We start from the raw sequence: 25,827 nt of genomic DNA on the forward strand, positions 1-25,827 counted from the left end.
AAGGCTATGTGGGGCTCATACTGTATATAGTGGGCTATGTGGGGCTCATAATATATGTAGGAGGTACATAGGAGGCTATGCGGGGCTCATGTATATAGAGGCTATGTGCGGACTCATGTATATACTAGGCTATATGGGGCTCATACTGTATATAGGAGGCTATGTGGGGGCTCATACTGTATATAGAGAGGCTAAGTGAGGCTCATGTATATAGGAGGCTATGTGAGGCTCATGTATATAGGAAGCTACATGGGACTCATGTATATACGAGGCTATGTGAGGCTTACGTATAATAAAGCTATGTGGGTTCATACTGTATGTAGGAGGCTATGTGGGGCTCATACTGTATATAAAAGGCTATGTGGGTTCATATTGTATGTAGCCTATGTGGGGCTCATACTGTATATAGGAGGATATGTGGGGCTCATGTATATAAGAGGCTATGTAAGGCCCAAGTATATAAGAGGCTTTGTGGGGCTCATGTATACAGAAGGCTATGTGAGTTCATACTGTATGTAGGAGGCTATGTGGGGTTCATACTGTATATAGGAGGCTATGTGGGTTCATATTGTATGTAGCAGGCTATGTGGGGCTCATACTGTATATAGGAGGCTATGTGGGGCTCATGTATATTAGAGGCTATGTGAGTCCCAAGTATATAAGAGGCTATGTGAGGCCCAAGTATATAAGAGGCTATGTGGGGTTCATACTGTATATAGGAGGCTATGTGGGTTCATATTGTATGTAGGAGGCTATGTGGGGCTCATACTGTATATAGGAGGCTATGTGGGTTCATATTGTATGTAGCAGGCTATGTGGGGCTCATACTGTATATAGGAGGCTATGTGGGGCTCATGTATATTAGAGGCTATGTGAGGCCCAAGTATATAAGAGGCTATGTGAGGCCCAAGTATATAAGAGGCAATGTGGGGCTCATACTGTATATAGGAGTCTATGTGGGGCTCATGTATAAAAGGAGGCTATGTGGGGCTCATGTATATAGGAGGCTATGTGAGGGCTCATGTCTATAAGAGGCTATATGGGGCTCATGTATATTGGAGGCTATGTGGGGCTCATACTGTATTTAGGAGGCTATGTGGGGCTCAAAATGTATGTAGATGGGCTATGTGGGGGCTCATGCTGTATATAGAGGAGCTATGTGGGGGGTTCATGCTGTGTATAGAGGACCTATGTGGGGGAGGGGTTCATGCTGTATATAGAGGGAGGTCAGCATACTTAAAAGGGTTTTCCCACGCACAAAGTTCATTTTAAAGTTGATTTTAATCAATAGATCTTAGGATAATAATAATTTATACAATTGGATGTGATTAAAAAAAATGTTCCTGTGCTGAGATAATCTTACATATGTGCCCCTGCTGTGTACTGTATAATGGCCATGTCTGACCGTACAGGGACATAGTGTGATCATACCACAGCTGAAAGTAGATGATTCTTTCTGTGAGGTAAAACATTTCTATGACTGTTTTTTTTTTTTAAATGTTTTACCTCAGAGAAAGAATAATTTATGATCCGTATGCTGTAATGTCAGTATACTTTTTTACTTTCTCACCTATCTAGGAGCTATGGTATGATCAGACCATGTCCCTGTTACTACGAACCCTCAATCTACGACTTTCTCTATTCCACGATTTTCATTCAAAGAACTGGACAAAATGTCCCAAAAACCATCTCAAGTCCACAGCCTGTGTCCTTCAAGAGGTCCTTTCCTGATTTCCGAGATGGTGCGAATCTTGTAGTTGAACCACTGAGGCCATGTAGAGCTCCATAATTTTGAAGTTCATCCATATTAAACTAAGGATGTTCAGACCACCAAAACCGAGCGTAGAATTCAATGTTCAAGTAAGACGTGTCCATATCGAATGACGAATATTTACTGGGTACATTCTTCACCCACACCATGTAAATAACTGAGATCCTTTACTAACATGAAGCCCTGAGGGAGAGTTTCTTTCATAGCATGTTATGTTTGACAACAGCCAAATCCGGGTGATATCACACAGCGTGTCTATAATAAGGAACCTCCCCGTGACATAGCATGAAAATGAAGAGGCATGACCAGAACATGAGTCAGGTGCCGTCACATATATAACCAATACTGAGCGGGACACAAGAATGCTGTCTTTGTGTGTGACATCGTCTATAAGATCTACTTGGAACTTTCTCAACACTAAAAACGTTGTACAACTTCTGGTTTACGGCTGATGGTGCCTCCTAAAGTGCCGGTGAAGTATCTTTCAATTGCGATCTACTGGGGTTGGCTATTTTGGAACCTATAAAATCTACTTGGAAGTTTCACAACATTAAAAATTTTGCACACCTTCTGGTTTATGGCCAATGGTGCCTTCTAAAGTGCCGGTGAAGTAGCTTTCCATTGTGGTCTACTGGGGTTTGCTATATCTCAACTAACAGGATCTACTTGGAACTTTCTCAACAATAAAACTTTGTACAACTTTCGTTTATGGCCGATGGTGCCTTCTAAAGTTCCGGTGAAGAATCTTTCAATTGCGGTCTACTGGGGTAAGCTATGTCGGAACCTATGAGATCTACTTGGAACTTTCTCAACACTAAAAACTTTGTACATCTTTTGGTTTATGGCCAATGGTGCCTTCTAACGTGCCAGTGAAGTATCTTTCCATTGTGGTCTACTGGGGTTGACTATGTCGGAATCTATGAGATCTACTTGGAACTTTCTCAACACTAAAAACTTTGTACAACATCTGGTTTACGGCCAATGGTGCCTTCTAAAGTGCCAGTGAAGTATCTTTCCATTGTGGTCAACTGGGGTTGACTATGTCAGAACCTATGAGATCTACTTGGAACTTTCTCAACACTAAAAATTTTGCACAACTTCCGGTTTACGGCCGATGGTGCCTTCTAAAATGTTGGTGAAGTATCTTTCTATTGTGGTCTACTGGGGTTGGCTATATTGGAACCTATGAGATCTACTTGGAACTTTCTCAACACTAAAAACTTTGTACAACTTTCAGTTTATGGCCGATGGTGCCTTCTAAAATGTTGGTGAAGTATCTTTCTATTGTGGTCTACTGGGGTTGGCTATATTGGAACCTATGAGATCTACTTGGAACTTTCTCAACACTAAAAACTTTGTACAACGTCTGGTTTACGGCCAATGGTGCCTTCTAACGTGCCTGTGAAGTATCTCTCCATTGTGGTCTACTGGGGTTGACTATGTCAAAACCTATGAGATCTACTTGGAACTTACTCAACACTAAAAACTTGTACAACGTTTGGTTTACAGCCAATGATGCCTTCTAAAGTGTCGGTGAAGTATCTTTCCATTGTGGTCTACTGGGGTTGGCTATGTCGGAAGTTACATCTTAATCAAGCCTACGGTGATTCAAGTGGTCAAAACGTTATCTGCTCACTCTACGTTTATTGCCGATGGTCAATGCAGTGCTCTCTCTGGTTCCTTGCCACTCAACGGACAGATGCATCAAACAAAATAAGTGAAGAATGATGGTGGATAATGCATATGTGCCTTAGTGTTTTATGTTGGTCCCGAGCAACCAGACAAAGAGTTAGCAAGTGTCCTTCAAGAAAACCCAAGTTTAGTCTTGTTCACCAGGAAAAACGTAGACTCTGAGACAAAAATGGTCACCAAAAGGTACAGCAGAAGATGGAAGATTTTGAGTCAATCATTTGTCAGTCAGTTGGTTAGCGACTAACATTACGTTCTGGACTGATGGATGGTGTTTCCTCAGGATCATTTCTCTCCTCCAGTCTGACACATAGTGGACCATGGATGTGAGAATGGTTGGAAGAACTTATGATCATGCCTTTCTTATCTCCCATGTGTCCACGACTCATTGGTCATGTTCTCCAACTGACAAGTTTTCGTGGATTGGTGTCCTCCAGATGTCCCATTTTGTCATCTTTCTACGGTGGCCAGTTTCCTTCTGAATCCATGGTGAAAAGAACTTTTGATAAGACTCTTTGCATATCCCGGGGAGAGACAGGTCTGGTTCTTATTGTGCCCATATAGATTTACTACTAGTCTAGCTATGCCTTGGTGCGTCACCATTTTGGAGGACGGAATATTCCCAATTACTGCAGGAGTCTAGATCTTCACATCCTCCCAGTACACGTCACACAGATTAACATTAGAAAAATAAACCAAGATGAAAAGCTCAGGATATAATTGCAATTAGGTAGGAAACAAGATCCGGCAGTCGCCGTGTTCCTGGATAATTAGTTTGATTAGCACAATGAACATATTACTGTTCGGCTTTGGCAGGAGGACGCGGAACTTCACGAGCCAAACAATTACGGCTCTGTTCACATCAGCACCCCGAATTACACTTTTTCGTTTTGCCAAATGAGTTGAAACCTGGATTTCACTTCAGTCCCACGATGGACAACAACTTATCCTGGGGTCCATCGGGTACCGCCATGGGGTCTGTCATCTGGCCTGCTCCACCTAACCATCTTTATTAATGGGTATACAGGGCAATTAGGAGATCCGGCATACCAGAAAAGCTGATTAAGCCCTGTATGTCCGCCTGGTTTGACCCTTGGACTACCTGACTTCTCTCTGTTTTGTGTTGTGCTGTTCTGTTTTGTGTCAGCGGCTACTCTGCAGACACAACCTAGGGTCCCCCAGTAAATTCCAGATCCCTATATAAAGGTTAAAAAAGTTGGATTGAGGTTAAAGAATTATCAAGAAAGCCTGTTTGGAGCAAAGAGATTGTTTCAGTAACACATCGGTCTGTATAGGAGCTGTAGAGGTAAAATGGTAGTGAATTTTTAATTAAGGACCTTCCGAAAGGTTGCTTTACCTTGCACCAGGATAGATAACCTGCTCGTTGATGGTTTCTAAGTAGAAATGTATTAAAAAGTTATTCCCCCCCAAAAAAAAGTTAACCCTAATGGGATAAGTTATTGATCACTGGGACCCCTCAGATATTATGTGATTCGGTGCTCTGGAACCCCCAGAATATGGCTGTATGGAGCGGAGCTGCGGATTTTCGACCCCCGCTCCATACAGGATGGGGCTGCCGAGCTATGATCTTGGGATCCAGTGGTTGGACCCCCACCAATAAATACCGTATTTTTGTGATTATAAGACGCACTTTTTCCTCCCCAAAATTCGGGAGGGAAATGAGGGGTGCGTCTTATAATGCAAATGTAGCTTACCGGGAGGTGGAGAATGGGCGTTGTGCTGGCTGCAGGGGGCTGTGCCGGCTCCGGTGGGGGCTGTGCTGGCTGCGGCAGGGGCTGTGTGGAGAAGGGTGGTGCAGCAGGTGTCCCAGATGCTCTGTTGGCGGTGCGGGCTTCAATTAATGCCGCCCGGAGTTGGCACATGCGCAGATGGAGCTCTCGGCTAAAGATTTTATTTTGCATGCGCCGCCTCTGGCCCATTGATCTCCCAGCAGCAGACTTAAGGAAAATGGCGCCCAGAGGCGGTGCATGCGCAGATCAGATCTCGGTTTTTCATTAAGCCGAGAGCTCAATCTGTGAACGTGCTGAATCTGGATGCCATTTCTGAGAAGCCCGCACCGCCGACAGAGCATCTGTGACACCCACCGCACCGCCCAGTCCACACAGCCAGCACAGTGCCCGCAGCCAGCACAGCCCCCACCACAGCCAGCATGGTCCTCACTGCAGCCAGCACAGCCCCCACCACAGCCAGCACAGCGCCTGTAGCCAGCACAGCCCCCACTGTATCCAGCACGGCCCCCACTGCAGCCAGCACGGCCCCCACCGCAGCCAGCACAGCCCCCACCGCAGCCAGCACAGCGCCCGCAGCCAGCACAGCCCCCACCAGAGCCAGCACAGCCCCCACCACAGCCAGCACAGCCCCCACCGCAGCCAGCACAGCCCCCACCGCAGCCAGCACAGCCCCCACCGCAGCCAGCACAGCCCCCACCACAGCCAGCATGGTCCTCACTGCAGCCAGCACAGCTCCCACCGCAGCCAGCACAGCCCCCACCGCAGCCAGCACAGCCCCCACCGCAGCCAGCACAGCGCCCGCAGCCAGCATAGCCCCCACCGCAGCCAGCATGGTCCTCACTGCAGCCAGCACAGCCCCCACCGCAGCCAGTACAGCCCCCACCGCAGCCAGCACAGCGCCCGCAGCCAGCACAGCCCCCACCGCAGCCAGCACAGCCCCCACCACAGCCAGCATGGTCCTCACTGCAGCCAGCACAGCTCCCACCGCAGCTAGCACAGCCCCCACCGCAGCCAGCACAGCGCCCGCAGCCAGCATAGCCCCCACCGCAGCCAGCATGGTCCTCACTGCAGCCAGCACAGCCCCCACCGCAGCCAGCACAGCCCCCACCGCAGCCAGCACAGCGCCCACCGCAGCCAGCACAGCGCCCACCGCAGCCAGCACAGCGCCCGCAGCCAGCACAGCCCCCACCGCAGCCAGCATGGTCCTCACTGCAGCCAGCACATCCCCCACCGCAGCCAGCATGGTCCTCACTGCAGCCAGCACAGCCCCCACCGCAGCCAGCACAGCCCCCACCGCAGCCAGCACAACCCCCACCGCAGCCAGCATGGTCCTCGCTGCAGCCAGCACAGCCCCCACCGCAGCCAGCACAGCCCCCACCGCAGCCAGCATGGTCCTCACTGCAGCCAGCACAGCCCCCACCGCAGCCAGCACAGCCCCCACCACAGCCAGCACGGTCCTCACTGCAGCCAGCACAGCTCCCACCGCAGCCAGCACAGCCCCCACCACAGCCCCCACCACAGCCAGCATGGTCCTCACTGCAGCCACCACAACCCCCACCGCAGCCAGCACAGCCCCCACCGCAGCCAGCACAGCGCCCGCAGCCAGCACAGCCCCCACCACAGCCAGCACGGAACCCACCACAGCCAGCATGGTCCTCACTGCAGACAGCACAGCCCCCACCGCAGCCAGCACAGCCCCCACCGCAGCCAGCACAGCGCCCGCAGCCAGCACAGCCCCCACCGCAGCCAGCACAGCCCCCACCGCAGCCAGCACGGAACCCACCACAGCCAGCATGGTCCTCACTGCAGCCAGCACAGCCCCCACCGCAGCCAGCACAGCGCCCGCAGCCAGCACAGCCCCCACCACAGCCAGCACGGAACCCACCACAGTCAGCATGGTCCTCACTGCAGCCAGCACAGCCCCCACCGCAGCCAGCACAGCGCCCGCAGCCAGCACAGCCCCCACAGCAGCCAGCACAGCCCCCACCGTATCCAGCACGGCCCCCACCACAGGCAGCACGGCCCCCACCACAGCCAGTACGGCCCCCACCGCAGCCCCCACCGCAGCCAGCACAGCCCCCACCGCAGCCAGCACAGCGCCCGCAGCAAGCACAGCCCCCACCGTATCCAGCACGGCCCCCACTGCAGCCAGCACGGCCCCCACTGCAGCCAGCACAGCCCCCACCGCAGCCAGCATAGCCCCCACCGCAGCCAGCACGGCCCCCACCACAGCTAGCACGGCCTCCACCGCAGCCCCCATCGCAACCAGCACGGCCCCCACCGCAGCCCCCACCGCAGCCAGCAAGGCCCCCACCGCAGAACCTACATCATTGCCCTACTCCAGCACCGCCCCTACCTCTGTGACCCCGCTCCACCACCACTGCCGCACCCATCCCGTAATATACCACTAGAGTTTAAGACGGACCCCATTTTTTCATCTCTAAACTTGAGGTGTGTTTTATAATTTAATCTCCTATCCTATGGATAAGGGGTAACTTAATTTTTGGGATTAATCCTTAGATACAAAGTATTTAGAATTATCCTGTAGGTATAACAATAACCCTCACTGTAATGTAATAAAAGGGGATGATGGGAGTAGATAACTTCCGAGAATTTAATTATTTGCACAGATCATGTGTGTTACTTCCCAGCGGCCGGTGTGCGCTCCCCGCAGACACTGCGCACACTTACCTGGAGCCACAGTATGTGTGATCCTAAGAGACTCTATATTCAGCCTCATTATAGACACTAACGCAATTATACGGGGCTCCCGAGGTTGGAGGCCTTCCACCAGGGAACGGGGAAGTAATAAGACGTTCATGTCAAAAGCCGCCATTCACGTGGAAGTGCCGCAAACTCGACCCTCGCCTCTACACCGAGCCGACCCAAGGCACAAACAAAAAAAAGCAACGAGGCATGTTACCTGGATCTCAGGGGTCAGTGACCAGCGAGAGGCCTTGGATTACATATTTACATTGCTCAATGCATCAGATTCGGGATTATTTGCTTTTTTGGGTCTTTTCCAAATTCGCAGGCTGCAAATGAGTTAACTGCGAATCCATCAGTGAGCTCGTTTTGGTTTGTATCTGTCATTTTCTGAGCTAGATTCGGGGGTGAGGCTATGTGCCCACGGGACTCTGTATCTGCGGATTTTTCTGCATCAAAATCTGCAGCTTTCCCCCGGAATCCGCACCTTTTCATAGGTGCAGATTTTGTGCGGATTTGACGCGGATTTGACGCGGATTTTGCGATTTTTTTTTCAATTGAATAGGCAAAATCCGCACGAAAATCCGCAACAATAATTGACATGCTGCAGATTTTTCCGCACGAAAATCCGCACGATTTCCGCTGCGTGGGCACAGCATTTCCCAAATGCCATAGAAATGGCTGGGGAGTAGCTGTGCTGCAGATTTCTGGAAAATCCGCGGCTTTTCCGTGAGAAATCCGCGGCAAAATCTGCGCATTTTCCGCAGCGGGGGCACATAGCCTTATTTGCTTTTTTGGGTCTTCTCCATATTTGCAGCCTGTGAATGAGTTAACTGGGAATCCATCAGCGAGTTCGTTTTGACAGGGTGTTTGTATCTATCATTTTCTGAGCTAGATTCGGCATTATTTGCTTTTTTTGGGTCTTCTCCATATTCGCTGGCTGCAAATGAGTTAACTGCGAATCCATCAGCGAGCTCGTTTTGGTTTGTATCTGTCATTTTCTGAGCTAGATTCAGGGTTATTTGCTTTTTTTGGGTCTTCTCCATATTCGCAGCCTGTGAATGAGTTAACTGGGAGTCCATCAGCGAGTTCCTTTTTAACAGGGGGGGTTGCATCGGTCTTTTTCTGAGCTCCACAGACCACAGGAAAGGAGAACTGAACTTTGATGTGGTCAGAAATCAGCTTGGAAGGAGCTCAGAACAGACAAAAAAAGAGAACATTTTCAATCAGGATGAGCTCACTGATGGATTCTCAGTTAACTCGTTCTAAAATACGCGAGGAAAGAAAGAGCCTGTAAAAGCTAAAGATCATAAAATATACAGATTTGGTTGCAAAAATGATTTTTAGACCAAAATATATACATTTAAGTTAAAAAAAGACCCCCCCCCAATGGTGCTTGTGTCCTTTTAATTCATTTCCGTGATTGCTGCTCACTATACTTTACACTGCAGCTCAATATGCTCAGACTGGCTACTGTACAAGCTCACCAGATGCATATCAGTGTATTGAAGCTGTTACCTTCTCTCCCCCATGCTTTACACTGCAGCTTCTTGTTCTCAGACTGGCTGCTGTGTATACAAAAAACAAAAAGGACCTAGCGTCACCTTCACAGGTGCTCAGGAAAAAAATATATGTAGAGTTAAAGTAGCCCTGGCACACCGTTTATTTCCCAATAATAATGAAGGAAATGAAAGTCTCTTTTGTATTTTTATTGAAGAAGATGATACAGATGCAGAAAGTTTGCCTATGACAACGTTTCGGCCTTCATTATGGCCTTCATCTGGTCGGACAGACTGACTAGATACATATACAAAAATAAAGCAGACATAACAAAATTAGATCAGTACACAAATGAGTAAACATATTCTCGTATCTTGGTGACGTATAAATGAAAGGTATATTGGTAATGTGACTTGGGAGATGGGGAGAAGCCAATATCCGTGAACACAAGACCTTGAATGAAAGGTGACCACAAAACGGAGAAATCGGGAAGTCGCAAGGTGGGTGCTGTGAGGAAGGGATACGTAATATCATGTCATGATACTAACCTGGACAAGTTAGGGTTCCCAGAGGGACGAAGAAAAATTACAATACTGGTAGGGATGGTAGGTAAAGGGAATGCGTGAATCATCTATGAAAGAGAGGAAAGAAGAAAAGAAAACAGAAAAGGAAAAAGAAAAAAGAAAAAAGAAAAGAGAAAAACAAAGAGAGGAGTGAGCTACTGGAATGGTAATAACATGAGCTAAGAAGAACCAATCATATGTGAATATGTAGTACCTATTTGTGGATAGACTTGTAAACCTTATGGGATGATTGCGGAGTCCCGTCAATATTTCAGTTTATACTTTATGAGCATATTCTATGATGCAGAAATAACACTTTGCTCTATACGAGCGTATGACAAATCTAGTGAAAAGAGGTCTAAAATTAATACTGTAATACAGTCATTAACTGGGTGTAATTATAAAAATATATATTAGGATCTGGTACCCGTGCATGTGTGGCCGGATGTATACACACTCTTTAGACAGGGCTGCTGTGTTGCAGATGGCTATCCAAGGAAATATGTGTATATAAGAACTTGGTTTTAGTTCTAAAGAAGAAATATATAGAAAAGTATACTGGTTATGCACTGATACACCTATGGAAGGGTCATGATAAAAACCAAGTTCTTATATACACATATTTCCTTGGATAGCCATCTGCAACACAGCAGCCCTGTCTAAAGAGTGTGTATACATCCGGCCACACATGCACGGGTACCAGATCCTAATATATATTTTTATAATTACACCCAGTTAATGACTGTATTACAGTATTAATTTTAGACCTCTTTTCACTAGATTTGTCATACGCTCATATAGAGCGAAGTGTTATTTCTGCATCATAGAATATGCTCATAAAGTATAAACTGAAATATTGACGGGACTCCGCAATCATCCTATAAGGTTTACAAGTCTATCCACAAATAGGTACTACATATTCACATATGATTGGTTCTTCTTAGCTCATGTTATTACCATTCCAGTAGCTCACTCCTCTCTTTGTTTTTCTCTTTTCTTTTTTCTTTTTTCTTTTTCCTTTTCTGTTTTCTTTTCTTCTTTCCTCTCTTTCATAGATGATTCACGCATTCCCTTTACCTACCATCCCTACCAGTATTGTAATTTTTCTTCGTCCCTCTGGGAACCCTAACTTGTCCAGGTTAGTATCATGACATGATATTACGTATCCCTTCCTCACAGCACCCACCTTGCGACTTCCCGATTTCTCCGTTTTGTGGTCACCTTTCATTCAAGGTCTTGTGTTCACGGATATTGGCTTCTCCCCATCTCCCAAGTCACATTACCAATATACCTTTCATTTATACGTCACCAAGATACGAGAATATGTTTACTCATTTGTGTACTGATCTAATTTTGTTATGTCTGCTTTATTTTTGTATATGTATCTAGTCAGTCTGTCCGACCAGATGAAGGCCATAATGAAGGCCGAAACGTTGTCATAGGCGGACTTTCTGCATCTGTATCATCTTCTTCAATAAAAATACAAAAGAGACTTTCATTTCCTTCATTATTATTGGGAAATATGCACTGGCTGCTGTGTATAGACACAAGATCCCCAGGTGAGTGGTATCTATTACAATGGAGGCAGACTGATTTTTAAAGTACAAACAACTAAACCTTATGTATTTTTTATAGGACTCTCAGCCAGTGTCTGTCACCGCTGCAGGCAATCATCACCTTAGCCCCCTACGCTCAGTGCCGCCCTGGTCATGGCAGGTACTAAGCGGAGAAAGAAAGGTGTCACCCCGGCTCCTATGGAAAGAGGTCACTTCAGTCCCCGATCTCACACATCCCCCTCGTCCTGAACTCATCCGTTCTCGGCTCTGGTTTATGTCACTGCAACATTTCAAGGCCCGAAACTCTGAAACAAATCCCAATCTGCGAGCCTGTAGTATCCGGAAGCGGGGGCAGGGGGGGGAAGCAGACCCCAACACAAAGCCCGGGCCCCCGAGACACTGTAAACAGAGAGGAAGAAGAGCCGCAGCTTGTAAAGCGGTCAACCGGCCCAAAACGCAAAAGGCAAAATGAATCGTGTCCAATCTCTAATCATTGCCGATCACTATCGATCATTGATCACTGCCGATCTCTAATCACTGATGGCGATCATTGCAGATCTTCAATCACTACCAATTTCCAATCACTGCTGATTATTGAATACTACCGATCTCTGATCATTTCCAATCACTTCAGATCTCCAATCATTGCCAATCTCAGGTCGCTGCTGATCTCAGGTCGCTGCCAATCATTGCAGATCTCTCATAATTGCCAATCTCAGGTCGCTGCCAATCTCAGATCATTGACGATCATTGCAGATGTCCAATCACTGCCGATTATTGAATACTGCCGATCTCCAATCACTGCCAATCTCTGATCATTTCCAATCACTTCAGATGTCCAATCATTGCCAATCTCAGGTCGCTGCTGATCTCAGGTCGCTGCCAGTCATTGCAGATCTCCGATAATTGCCAATCTCAGGTCGCTGACGATCATTGCAGATCTCCAATCACTGCCGATTATTGAATACTGCCGATCTCTAATCACCGCTGATCTCTGATCATTTCCAATCACTGGAGATCTCCAATCATTGCCAACCTCAGGTCGCTGCTGATCAAAGGTCGCTGCCAATCATTGAAGATCTCCGATAATTGCCAATCTTAGGTCGCTGCCAATCTCAGATCACTGCAATCATTGCAGATCTCCGATAGTTGCCAATTTCAGCTCTCTGCTGATCTCAGGTCGCTGCTGATCTCAGATTACTGCCAATCATTCCAGATCTCCGATAGTTGCCAATCTCAGTTCGCTCCCAATCTCAGATTACTGTTGATCTCAGATCACTGCCGATCATTGATCACTGCCGATCTCTAATCACTATCTTTCTCTAATCAATGCAAATCATTGCAGATCTCCGATAATTGCCAATTTCAGGTCTCTACCAATCTCAGGTCGCTGCTGATCTCAGATCACTGCCAATCATTGCAGATCTCCCATAATTACCAATCTCAGTTCGCTCCCAATCTCAGATTACTGTCGATCTCAGATAAATACCGATCACTGTTGATCTCTAATCATTGTCTTTCAATAATCAATGCCAATCATTGCAGATCTTCGATCACTACCAATTGCTAATTACTGCCAATTATTAAATACAACAGATCTCTGATCACTGTCAATATCTGCAGATCTCCAATCATTGCCAATCTCGGCTCACTGAGGATCTCCAAGCATTGCAGATCTTCGATAATTGTCAATCTCAGATTTCTGCCAAGCTCAGATCGCTGCCGAGCTCAGATCGCTGCTGATATCAGATCGCTGCTGATCTCTAGTCACTGACGATGATTGTTTGTTTTTTTTGTTACGTTTTTAACCTTTTTTATTGTAATTTAGATTTTTAACTATACTGTACTGGCGTACATCTATACTCAAGTACATTAGCCTTTGTACTAATAAGCAGAAAATATTATAAGACAGTCCGAGGGGGTCCTTCAGTGGCTGTCAGCCCATATTATGTATTCTGGCTGCACCCAGGTTTTCCACAATAAGAAATGTAAAAAAAATATACATTTTTTTATACAAATTGGTTGTATAAGGTTTAGGAATGATGCTTAAAGGAACCATCTCAATATTAGGCATACATTACCCTGATCACACAAAGGTGTGAGCCGTCACTTTAAGAGTATACCTTGTGTACACAGTCACATTACCATTGACCTGTATAATGATGTGTATATAATATATAATATAGCGTGTGACTGCTTCTCACCTGTTTGCCGTTCTCTGTGCTGTGGTTATTTTGCAGCTGGTCCTCCAGGCTTGTGTCCTCCTTGGTCTTCCATATTTCACCATTATTGTTGCCCACGGACGGGGAGGATGGGGCGCTTGAGTTGGGTTGGGATTCGGGAGCGGAGCTGGACTGTGAAAGGCGCCGGTACTCATCGGCTTCTCTGTCTATGACCAGCAACCGCGTCTCATTCTCTATGGCTTTAATACGTTGTACCACCTGGGCAAAAAGAAAAAAGCAGGGCGTTACTACGTTACTAAACCGATCCCTTACGTATGTAAAAGCAACTTTGTTCATCCTAATCCTCCTGGTGCATGACTAAAATGGGGGGGGGGGGGGAAATAAAGTAAAGACTGGCATCTATACATCCAGCACAGTAAGTCAGGAGGAACATAAGAAGGTCATCTCCACAACAATAGAGTCCTTAATCCAGGGTATACATACCAAAAAAGGTTCTTAAAGGGCACTTGTCACTTTCCTTAAATATCTAATTTTTTTACCCAATGTAAATGCCGCTGTTTTCCTGAATTCGGCGTAGTTTTCCTTTTGTTTCTGCGCCTCTCCGTTAATGAGATATGGCCGCATTTACCTGTATATAAATCTAGACTTTCCATCAAAGTAGGCGTGGTCCACAAGAACACGCCCACACAAGAGAACACTACACCCATTCAGCTCTCAAGACTAGATTTACACACACAGAAGAAAGGTCCATATCTCAGGAACGGAGAGGCGCAAGAACAAAAGAAAAAAAATGCCAGATTCAGGAGAACAGGGGCTTTTACGTCAGATTAAAACATATATATATTAAGAGCAAGTGACAGTTCCCCTTTAACTAAACCTCCTTAAAGTGATTGTCTATTTTAGTATTTTAATAGGAACATATTAAGATGACAGAAAGGAGTCATTTTCTCTGTACAAATGTTTATCCTTAGGTTGGAAAAGAGACTAGTTTTACTAACTTAAAGCAAGCAGAGATTGTGAAAACTGTGAGAAATTATAAGACAAGGTAAATTAGATGCAGTATTGTTCAATAAGAGGTTATTCCCATCCTATAAAGTGATGACATATCATAGGGGGATACCATATTATACGGTACCTAGTCTTGTGTATAATATAGAGGTATACCGTATGTGATGCTAGACACTATGACCAGTATGAATAGAAGGGTAGTCAGACAAGCCGGGATAATAAGCCCGGAGGTAACGTATAAGATTCAGGGAGCGGACAGAGACGTGGTCAGGAAAAGGTCTGAGGTCAGAAGCCAGAAGGTAACGTATAAGGTTCAGGGAGCAGAGACGTGATCAGGAAAAGGTCAGAGTTCAGAAGCCAGGAGGTAACGTATATCAAGAAGCAGACAGAGATGTGGTCAGGAAGAGGTCCGAGGTCAGAAGCTGGGAGGTAACGTATAAGGTTCAGGGAGAAGGCAGAGATGTGGTCAGGAAGAGGTCCGAGGTCAGAAGCCGGGAGGTAACGTATAAGGTTCAGGGAGCAGACAGAGACGTGGCGAGGGAAAGGTCCGAGTTCAGAAGCCAGGAGGTAACGTATAAGGTTCAGGGAGTAGACAGAGACATGATCAGGAAAAGGTCCGAGTTCAGAAGCCAGGAGGTAACGTATATCAGGAAGCAGACAGAAATGTGGTCAGGAAGAGGTCCAAGGTCAGAAGCCGGGAGGTAACGTATAAGGTTCAGGGAGTAGACAGAGACGTGGTCAGGAAGAGGTCCGAGGTCAGAAGCGGGAGGTAACGTATAAGGTTCAGGGAGCAGACAGAGACGTGGTGAGGGAAAGGTCCGAGTTCAGAAGCCAGGAGGTAATGTATAAGGTTCAGGGAGTAGACAGAGACATGATCAGGAAAAGGTCCGAGTTCAGAAGCCAGGAGGTAACATATATCAGGAAGCAGACAGAAATGTGGTCAGGAAGAGGTCCAAGGTCAGAAGCCGGGAGGTAACGTATAAGGTTCAGGGAGTAGACAGAGACGTGGTCAGGAAGAGGTCCGAGGTCAGAAGCGGGAGGTAACATAGATCAGAACACTTACACCTGACAGGAGCCAAGAGCACACTGAGCAAACAAGAAGTACGACTGGCGAAGTTCAGACAGAGCAAGCCCAGTAAAGAAATAGAGCAATCACTAGGAACGGGGCACTTCCCAAAACCACCGTGGACCCTAGTGCTGAAAGACAGCCTGTCAGTAAGTGCACAAGACACATAGCAGAGCATTGTCAAATGCAAAATGCTCCGCACAGCGGAGCCGTGACACTGTAATGATGAGTGGTGGGAGGCTGACCTCTGGGACCCCATCTAATCAATATCGAAGGGGGTCCCAGAGATAATAAAATGATGACATACCAAGATCTAAATAAAAACAAAACCAGAAGACCCCTGAAGTCAATTACATTACAGATTCCCACGCACGTAATGGACCACCCAAGTGCCGGTCCCTGGGCACATCTTGTGCCAGTCCTCGAGTACATCTGGCCTTTTGCAGAGGACAAGCTTTCATCTTGATGCCGTCATTGCGTCTGACTTTGTTTACACCGGTTCTAAGGGCGGCAGAATACCCCCGAGGGTCCGGGACCACTCACACACCCATGCTTATTTATGGAAAAATCTCATCTTATGGACAATGATCATTGTTCTCCACGTTTGGGCACTTGGCCCATTTTACAGGTTCTCACCGCTCGGACAGAAGTTTAGATGGGGAGGGGGGAAAAGTTGGCAAAGTTTCCAACAACTTTGTGAACCCCACAATCATGGTGCAGGGGGGGGGGGTATACCTTACTCCACACACAGGGCATGAGCTCATTTTCTGGCCCACGTCACGGGGATCGGCCCGGGACTGCTCACCTCATAGCTATGTCCCCATTCCTCTCAATGCCTGATTACGTCTATACAATGAGGATTAGATACCTGAGAAGGTCACCAGGGTGGTGCCAACTGGGCAACTGCTCAACAATGCCAGCAGTTGGCCCGCTTCATAAATGGGTATCACAACCCTGGTGTCGTAGAAATAACTCTTAAAGGGAAAGTCGACCTTAATCATTCATAAACAGGTAGGGGAGCAGCATCAAACCTCTATTGATTATCTATAGCAATGATCATCCTGGGCCTCCTGGTTCGTAAACAGGTAGGGGCGCAGCATCAAACCTCCATTGCTTCTCTATAGCAATGATCATCCTGAGCCTCCTGGTTCATAAACAGGTAGGGGAGCAGCATCAAACCTCTATTGATTATCTATAGCAATGATCATCCTGAGCCTCCTGGTTCGTAAACAGGTAGGGGAGCAGCATCAAACCTCTATTGATTCGCTATAGCAATGATCATCCTGAGCTTCCTTGTTCATATACAAACAGGGGAGCAGCATCAAACCTCCATTGATTCTCTACAGGAATGATCATCCTGGGCCTCCTGGTTCATAAACAGGTAGGGGATCAGTATCAAACCTCCATTGATTCTCTATAGCAATGATCATCCTGAGCCTCCTGGTTCATAAACAGGTAGGGGAGCAGCATTAAACCTCCATTGATTCTCTATAGCAATGATCATCCTGAGCCTCCTGGTTCGTAAACAGGTAGGGGCGCAGCATCAAACCTCCATTGCTTCTCTATAGCAATGATCATCCTGAGCCTCCTGGTTCATAAACAGGTAGGGGAGCAGCATCAAACCTCTATTGATTATCTATAGCAATGATCATCCTGAGCCTCCTGGTTCGTAAACAGGTAGGGGAGCAGCATCAAACCTCTATTGATTCGCTATAGCAATGATCATCCTGAGCTCCCTTGTTCATATACAAACAAGGGAGCAGCATCAAACCTCCATTGATTCTCTATAGGAATGATCATCCTGGGCCTCCTGGTTCATAAACAGGTAGGGGATCAGTATCAAACCTCCATTGATTCTCTATAGCAATGATCATCCTGAGCCTCCTGGTTCATAAACAGGTAGGGGAGCAGCATCAAACCTCCATTGATTCTCTATAGCAATGATCATCCTGAGCCTCCTGGTTCATAAACAGGTAGGGGAGCAGCATTACACCTCCATTGATTCTCTATAGGAATGATCATCCTGAGCCTCCTGGTTCATAAACAGGTAGGGAAGCAGCATTAAACCTCCATTGATTCTCTATAGCAATGATCATCCTGAGCCTCCTGGTTCATAAACAGGTAAGGGAGCAGCATCAAACCTCCATTGATTCTCTATAGGAATGATCATCCTGAGCCTCCTGGCTCATAAACAGGTAGGAGAGCAGCATCAAACTTCCATTGATTCTCTATAGGAATGATCATCCCGAGCCTCCTGGTTCATAAACGGGTAGGGAAGCAGCATTAAACCTCCATTGATTCTCTATAGCAATGATCATCCTGAGCCTCCTGGTTCATAAACAAATAGGGGAGCAGCATCAAACCTCCATTGATTCGCTATAGCAATGATCATCCTGAGCCTCCTGGTTCATAAACAGGTAGGGAAGCAGCATTAAACCTCCATTGATTTTCTATAGGAATGATCATCCTGGGCCTCCTGGTTCATAAACAGGTAGGGGAGCAGCATCAAACCTCCATTGATTCTCTATAGCAATGATCATCATGAGCTTTCTGGTTCATAAACAGGTAGGGGAGCAGCATCAAACCTCCATTGATTCTCTATAGCAATGATCATCCTGAGCCTCCTGGTTCATAAACAGGTAGGGGAGCAGCATCAAACCACCATTGATTCTCTATAGCAATGATCATCCTGATCCTCCTGGTTCATAAACAGGTAGGGGAGCAGCATCAAACCACCATTGATTCTCTATAGCAATGATCATCCTGAGCCTCCTGGTTCATAAACAGGTAGGAGAGCAGCATCAAACCTCCATTGATTCGCTATAGCAATGATCATCCTGAGCCTCCTGGTTCATAAACAGGTAGGGGAGCAGCATCAAACCTCCATTGATTCTCTATAGCAATAATCATCCTGATCCTCCTGGTTCATAAACAGGTAAGGGAGCAGCATCAAACCTCCATTGATTCTCTATAGCAATAATCATCCTGAGCCTCCTGGTTCATAAACAGGTAGGGGAGCAGCATCAAACCTCCATTGATTCTCTATAGCAATAATCATCCTGATCCTCCTGGTTCATAAACAGATCGGGGAGCAGAGTTAAACCTCCATTATTATTAACCTCTTAAAAGCCAAATGTCTTGTATGAAGCATTACGGCCGCCTGACATGAATACTCCATTGTTTCAGCCCAGAGTGACCGCTCGCTCCACTTTCCTCCTCCCCAAAAAATCTGAAAATTAAAAGTGTAAGAAAAGTTAAAAAAAAATGACCTCCCGGGACGTGAAGTGACGATGACGACACCAAACACAATGTTACTCCACAGAGATCAGTGACAATGAAGAGAGGCCGCACAATGCCGGGGTTATGTCAGCGACAGTGACACCACCAGACACTGCGGACTTAACCCCTTCACTGACGCTGTTTACAAGGACGCTGATCCGACGGCACAGAGCAAAACAAATAGTGTACTGGCACCTTTCCAAAATTGTGGGTAAGCAACTTTGCTTTCAAGCATGTGATGCTCGTTCAAACTCTCCTGTGACAAGTAACAGGTGTGGGCAATATAGAAATCACACCTGAAACCAGATAAAAAGGGGAGAAGTTGACTAATTCTTCTGTGTGTGCCACACTAAGCATGGCAAACAGAAAGAGAAGAGAACTATCTGTGGACTTGAGAATCAGAAATGTTGCAAAATAGCAACAATCTCAAGGTCAAAGTTCATCTCTAGAGATCTTGATGTTCCTTTGTCCATGGTGCGCAACAGAAACAACAAGTTTACAACCCATGGCACTGTAGCTAATCTCCCTGGATGTGGACAGCAGAGAAAAATTGATGAAAGATGGCAATGAAGGATAAGCCACCTCAGTCAAGGTCCAAAGAAATTCAAGCTGTCCTGCAGGCTCAGGGGGCATCAGTGTCAGCGCGAGCTATCCGTCCACGTCTGAATGAAATGAAAAGTTATGGAGGAGACCCAGGAGACCCCCACTGCTGACAAAGAGACATAAAAAAGCCAAAATGTATGTGAGGAACCAAAATCCTTCTGGGAAAGTGTCTTGTGAACAGATGAGACAAATATAGAGCTTTTTGGTAAAGATCATCATTCTACTGTTTACCAACAAGAAAATGAAGCCTAAAAAGTAAAGAGCACAGTACCTACAGTCACACATGGTGGAGGTCAGAGATACCTCTGGCACTGTGGGCATCATGAAATCTGAAGATTAACAAAGGATTTTGGGTGACAATGTAGTGCCTGGTGTCAGATTCTGGGTTTGCATTCTAGGTCATGGGTCTGTCCGCAAGACAATGACCTCAAACACTTCAAGAAGCCCCCAGAAATTGATGGAAACAAAGTGCTGGAGAGTTCTAAAGTGACACCTTAAAATTTCTGTTGGGAGAAGACGTGAGAGACCTGGAACAGTTTCCAAAACCTGGGCTGAAAAAATAAAAGCTGAATTCTGATTGGTTGCTATTGGCTCCTCCCTTAAAGGTGTTGTCCAGTGCAGGTCAGTTCCGCACTGGCATTGATGATGTCACATCTGCAGAAAATCGTGCATGCATGATGTCATCAGCGCCGTCACAGACATCCCCTTTAAGGAATATTTCGGTTTCGGCAAAGATTATTACATTTCTTTACAATTTTCTAATAGAGTTCCTGTCTGTTCCTTGCGGAAAAATGAAATAAGTTACTGTGAATACTATGACCCTTGACGACTGCTTTAAAGACTCGGGCCAATAATTGAAATATATTTTCTTATGACCGGACTTGCAATGACGGCCTAATGGCCGCCCCCTTAATAAAAGCCATCCCAAGTAATTCATGGCCGCTCGCCTGGAGAAAATGAGCCCGTGTGTTATTAAATGACCTGCTGAACACGTTTAGGTTGACCTCTAATTCCCCAGAGGTCAGAGCCGCTGGCGTTTACCATCGACTCAATTGTATGAGACTTCAGCCCCCGGGGTGTTATAATCTAACAATAAAGCTCTGTCCATCGCTTCCTCTTTAAGAGACTAAAACTGACAATATTTTTCAATGGACTCCTCATTTCACATGGAAACATCTCAGTAAACATCATTTCCAAAGTGTCACCTCTCCCTTAAATCCTTAAAGGGTCGTTCCCAACTTTTATAAAAAGGATATTGTTGGACAGATCTTTTAAAAACAAACACTTTTGCAATTTACTGCTTGTTAAAATTTGCAGCCGTTCTTGAGATATTAACACTTTTCTGTTGCTTATAACTCGTTGCCTTGGAGACCGACCACCGCTGTTGTCTAAGCTTGTAAGCCCTGGTTGGGATTAGGAGGTAATAGCGCACTACAGCGACCCTGGCTGGCTTTAAAACAGTGCTTGCCAGCTAACTAGAAAAGAGATTGTAAGTGCTATGTGTGTTCCGTTGTTCAGCAGCAGTGTTCCGTCTCCACGGCAACATGTTGTAAACAAAGGAAAAAGTGTTAATATCTCAAGAACGGCTGCAAATTTTATCAAGCAGTAAATTGCAAAATTGTTTGTTTATACATGTACTATCCGATAATATCCTTTTTATAAAAGTTGGTAATGACCCTTTAAGGCTTTAAGGAATAACTTTAAGTCTCTTCATTCGCCCATAATGAATGCTGTTGAGCCTGGGAAAGGGAAAAGCGAGCAGTAGGTCACGGCAATAAATGGAGTGGCATTTTTGAAGGGTGTAACTTGTTAAAAAAAGACCCTGCACCTAATTTAGACCACAGACCTGATTATATACAAAGGATGGATGAACTGTATCCATCGCAAAACCAGCTCTGGCATCGGCTTATCTTCCCTGAAAACAAACGGATGGGGCAATATAGTTCCAATGGGCAGTCGGAAGGCTTCCATACCCATCAGGTGGCCTGGATCTGAGAAGGGTGACTGGGTGACCATAAAAATGAGTCCTATGATAGCTAATATGGCTGATGATGGCAGCTGTCAGACAGCTACTCCCAGTCTATGCTCCTTCCCTAGAAATATTCCGCAAGTACCTGTTAAGTACGAGTAATATGGAGGGGGATGGGAGCCGCCTTGTAAGTAATACTCCGTATTCTGTACAGTCCCTTATTACGTCCTTCACACCCGTAGATAATAACTATTTCCCAGTAAACTCCTCTGGGACGCACGGTCTAATGGAAATCCCAGCAACATAATGATGTACTGCACCAGCACGGACTCGACCTCGGAGCTTACAATTAAAGCCGGCGAGGTCTCAGTCAGCGGCGGGGTCTCAATCAGCTGCGGGGTCTCAATCAGCGGCGGGGTCTCAGTCAGCGGCGGGGTTTCAATCAGCGGCGGGGTCTCAATCACTCACTGAAGTGCCAATCAGCTGCCTGTAAAGCCACGGCTCAGGAGCGAGACGGTGCTAATGTGGAGATCAATACAGACGCCTGTTTGCGAGGACGTACAAGATGTTTTCAAGCATCTTGAGATATCCTCAAGAGATCCGTGTCATCTCGGGACTCGGCACGAAGCCTGCATTTAATTTGGAACCTGACTGAAGCAAGGCAGATAAAGACACATTCAATGTTTTGTGTTTTTTCTCTTTTAATCCAACATACACTTATTAAAGGGGTTATCCCCCTCTTTATAAATGGGGTATTGTTGGATAGAGCTTAAAAATTCAAGCAATTTTATAAGTTACTGCATATTAAATTTTTCAGCCGTTCTTAAGATATTAAACACTTTTTCCTTTGTTTACAGCTCGTTGCCTTGGAGACCGACCACCGCTGCTAGACAGCGGAGCATGCGCAGTGCTTAAAAGCTCTTTTCTTTTACACTGTTTTAAAGCTGGAGAGCGCTGTTACCGCCTAATCCTGGCCAGTTACAGCACAGTGCTGACAAGCTAGATAGCAGCGGTGGTCGGTCTCCTAGGCAACGAGCTGTAAACAAAAGAAAAACGTTAATATCACAAGAACAGCTGAAACCTTTAATGTGCAATAAATTGCAAAAGTGCTTGTTTTAACATGAACTATTCAATAATATATGCATGTATAAAGATTGGAATAACCCTTTAATTCGATGGATCGTGCCCGGCTCTCGTCACCGCCATCTTGGTGCTCCTATGAAGCCTAGCCACAGGCTGGGCTTCAAAGGAAACTGTAATTTTTAATATGCAATGCAATACTGACCCATTGATTATATAATGCTTCACTGACTCATTACCCATCAAGTGGGTCAACTCATGGCCAAAAGACCCTCCCATTTAATAAGTTCCCTTTATAAGACACCTGGCATCACAACAGGCCCCTTTAAGTCCAAATATGACCCCTCGATCCCGAGAACTGATCATCTGATCTTCACAACGACTGATAATGTCACTATGGTCGTCCTTCTCATACCCCACCTCCGCTAGTGGGACCCTTCTGGTAGAGCAATAACCTCCAGGCTTCGAAACCCATGAGCAACACATTTACAGGTGAATCAGTGTGACAGCGACCAGGTATACAGTCATGGCCAAAAGTGTTGGCACCCTTGATATTGTTCCAGAAAATTGAGTATTTCTCCTAGGAAATTATTACATTTCCACCTGTTTTTTTATACACATGTTTATTTCCTTTGTGTGTATTGGAACAACACAGAAAAAACTGAGAAAAAAGGGCAAATTGGACATAATTTCACACAAAACCCCCCAAAATGGGCCAAAATGTTGGCAATTTTACAATATTGTGGGTAAACAACTTTTGTTTTAAGCCTATGATGCTCGTTCAAACTCACGTGGGGCAAGTAACAGGTGTGGGCAATATGAAAATCACACCTGAAACCAGATAAAAAGGGGAGAAGTTGATTCAATCTTTGCATCGTGTGTGAATTGTGTGACTTGAGAATCAGAAGTGTTGAAAAATATCAACAATCTCAAGGTTATAAGTCCATCTTCAGAGATCTTGATGTTCCTTTATCCATGGTGTGTAACAGAATCAAGAAGTTTATAACCCATTGCACTGCAACTTATCTCCCTGGATGTGGACGGCAGAGAAAAATTTATGGAAGGTTGAAACGCAGGATAGTCTGGATGGTGGATAAGCCAGCTCAGGGTGCATCAGTGTCAGCTCGAACTATCCATCCACATCTGAATGAAATTACATGCTATGGAGGAGACCTAGGAGGACCCCACTGCTGACACAGAGACAGAAAAAAGCCGAAATGTACATGAGTAACCAACATCCTTCTGGGAACGCGCCTTGTGGACAGATGAGACCAAGATAGAGCTTTTTAGTAAAGCACATCATTCTACTGTTTACAGAAAACGGAATGAGGCCTACAAAGAGAAGAGCACAGTACCTACAGTCAGGTATGGTGGAGGTCAGACGTATTTTGCTGCCACTGGCACTGGGGGCCTTGACTGTGTGCAAGACTTCATGAAATCTGAAGATTACCAAAGGATTCTGGTTGCCCCCAGTGTCAGAAAGCTGGGTGTGCGGCCTAGGTCATGGGTCTTCCAGCAGGACAATGACCCCAAACATTTCAAGAAGCCCCAGAAATGGATGGAAACAAAGCGCTTGAGAGTCCTGAAGTGGCATCGATGAGTCCAGAGCTAAACCCCATTGATACCTGTGGAGAGATCTGAAAATTGCTGTTGGGAGAAGAGAAGACGCCTTCAAATATGAGAGACCTGGAGCAGATTATAAAGAAGAGTCCGAGATTCCCGGTGAGAGGAGGAAGAAGCTTGTGGACGGTTATAGGAGGCGACTGAGTGCAGGGATTTATTCCAAAGGGTAAAGGGCGAGAAACCAAATATTAAGCTGAGGAGAACAACAATTGTGTCAGGACCATTTTTGGACTTTTGTGAGAAATTATCTCCAATTTTCCTTTTTTTCCTCTGTCTTTTTTGTGTTGTTCCAATTCACACAGAGGAAGAAAACAGGAGGAATCGCAATCATTTTCTGGAACAATTTCAAGGGTGCCAACACTTTCTGCCCTGATTGTATCTATACAGCGCTCATTAAATACCTGCGTTTCCACCTCACATGCCTGTGGTCTGACCGTAATCCCATGACCAACAGCCAAATTAGCCCTAAGTACTGCGCCAACTGGAGCCCGGCCAGGACGGGGCAGGGGCCGGAGACGCCTCACCTCAGAGAGAGGGGGGGACTGCGGTGTAGCATAGGTATATAATGTACAGCAGTATATAATGCACAGGGGTGTATAATATATATATATATATATATATATATATATATATATATATATATTGTACAGAGGTATATAATGTATATATATATATATATATATATATATATATATTGTACAGCAGTATATAGTGTATATAGTGTACAGCAGTATATAGTGTATATAGTGTACAGCAGTATATAGTGTATATATGGTGTGCAGCAGTATATAGTGTGTATATAGTGTACAGCAGTATATAGTGTGTGTGTATATAGTGTACAGCATCATATAGTGTGTGTATATCGTGTACAGCAATATATAGTGTACAGCAGTATATAGTATGTATATATAGTGTACAGCAGTATATAGTGTATATATTTATTGTACATCAGTATATAGTGTATATACAGTGTACAGCAGTATATAGTGTGTATATATAGTGTACAGCTGGACATATAGTACATATAATGTACAGCAGTATATAGTTTATATACAGTGTACAGCAGTATATAGTGTGTATTGAGTGTATATGTCATGTACAGCAGTTTATAGTGTGTGTATATATAGTGTACAGCAGTATATAGTATTATATAGTCTATATAAAGTGTACAGCAGTACATATAGTATATATAATGTACAGCAGTATATAGTGTATATACAGTGTACAGAAGTATATAGTGTGTATAGAGTGTATATGTCATGTACAGCAGTATATAGTGTGTGTATATATAGTGTACAGCAGTATATTGTGTATAGTAGTATATAGTGTGTATATATAGTGTACAGCAGTACATATAGTATATATAATGTACAGCAGTATATAGTGCATATAGTTATAGTGGTATATATTGTATATATATATTGTATAACAGTATATAGTGTATATGTATGTATTGTACAGCAGTATATAGTGTATATAT

At 45.3% G+C, this 25,827-nt stretch overlaps 1 protein-coding gene across 1 annotated transcript in view; it reads right to left on the bottom strand.

Annotated features, from left to right (window-relative positions):
- NHERF2 (NHERF family PDZ scaffold protein 2) overlaps positions 1-25,827 on the bottom strand; it is a 128,834-nt gene that overhangs the window by 84,992 nt on the left and 18,015 nt on the right. Inside the window, exon 2 of the mRNA XM_075318308.1 lies at positions 13,741-13,977. Within this exon, the coding sequence (XP_075174423.1) occupies positions 13,741-13,977 (237 nt within the window). The remainder of the gene's footprint in view (positions 1-13,740; positions 13,978-25,827) is intronic.

The sequence above is a fragment of the Anomaloglossus baeobatrachus genome, chromosome 7, assembly GCF_048569485.1.
Source record: "Anomaloglossus baeobatrachus isolate aAnoBae1 chromosome 7, aAnoBae1.hap1, whole genome shotgun sequence".
In the NCBI taxonomy this organism is placed as follows: Eukaryota; Metazoa; Chordata; class Amphibia; order Anura; family Aromobatidae; genus Anomaloglossus; species Anomaloglossus baeobatrachus.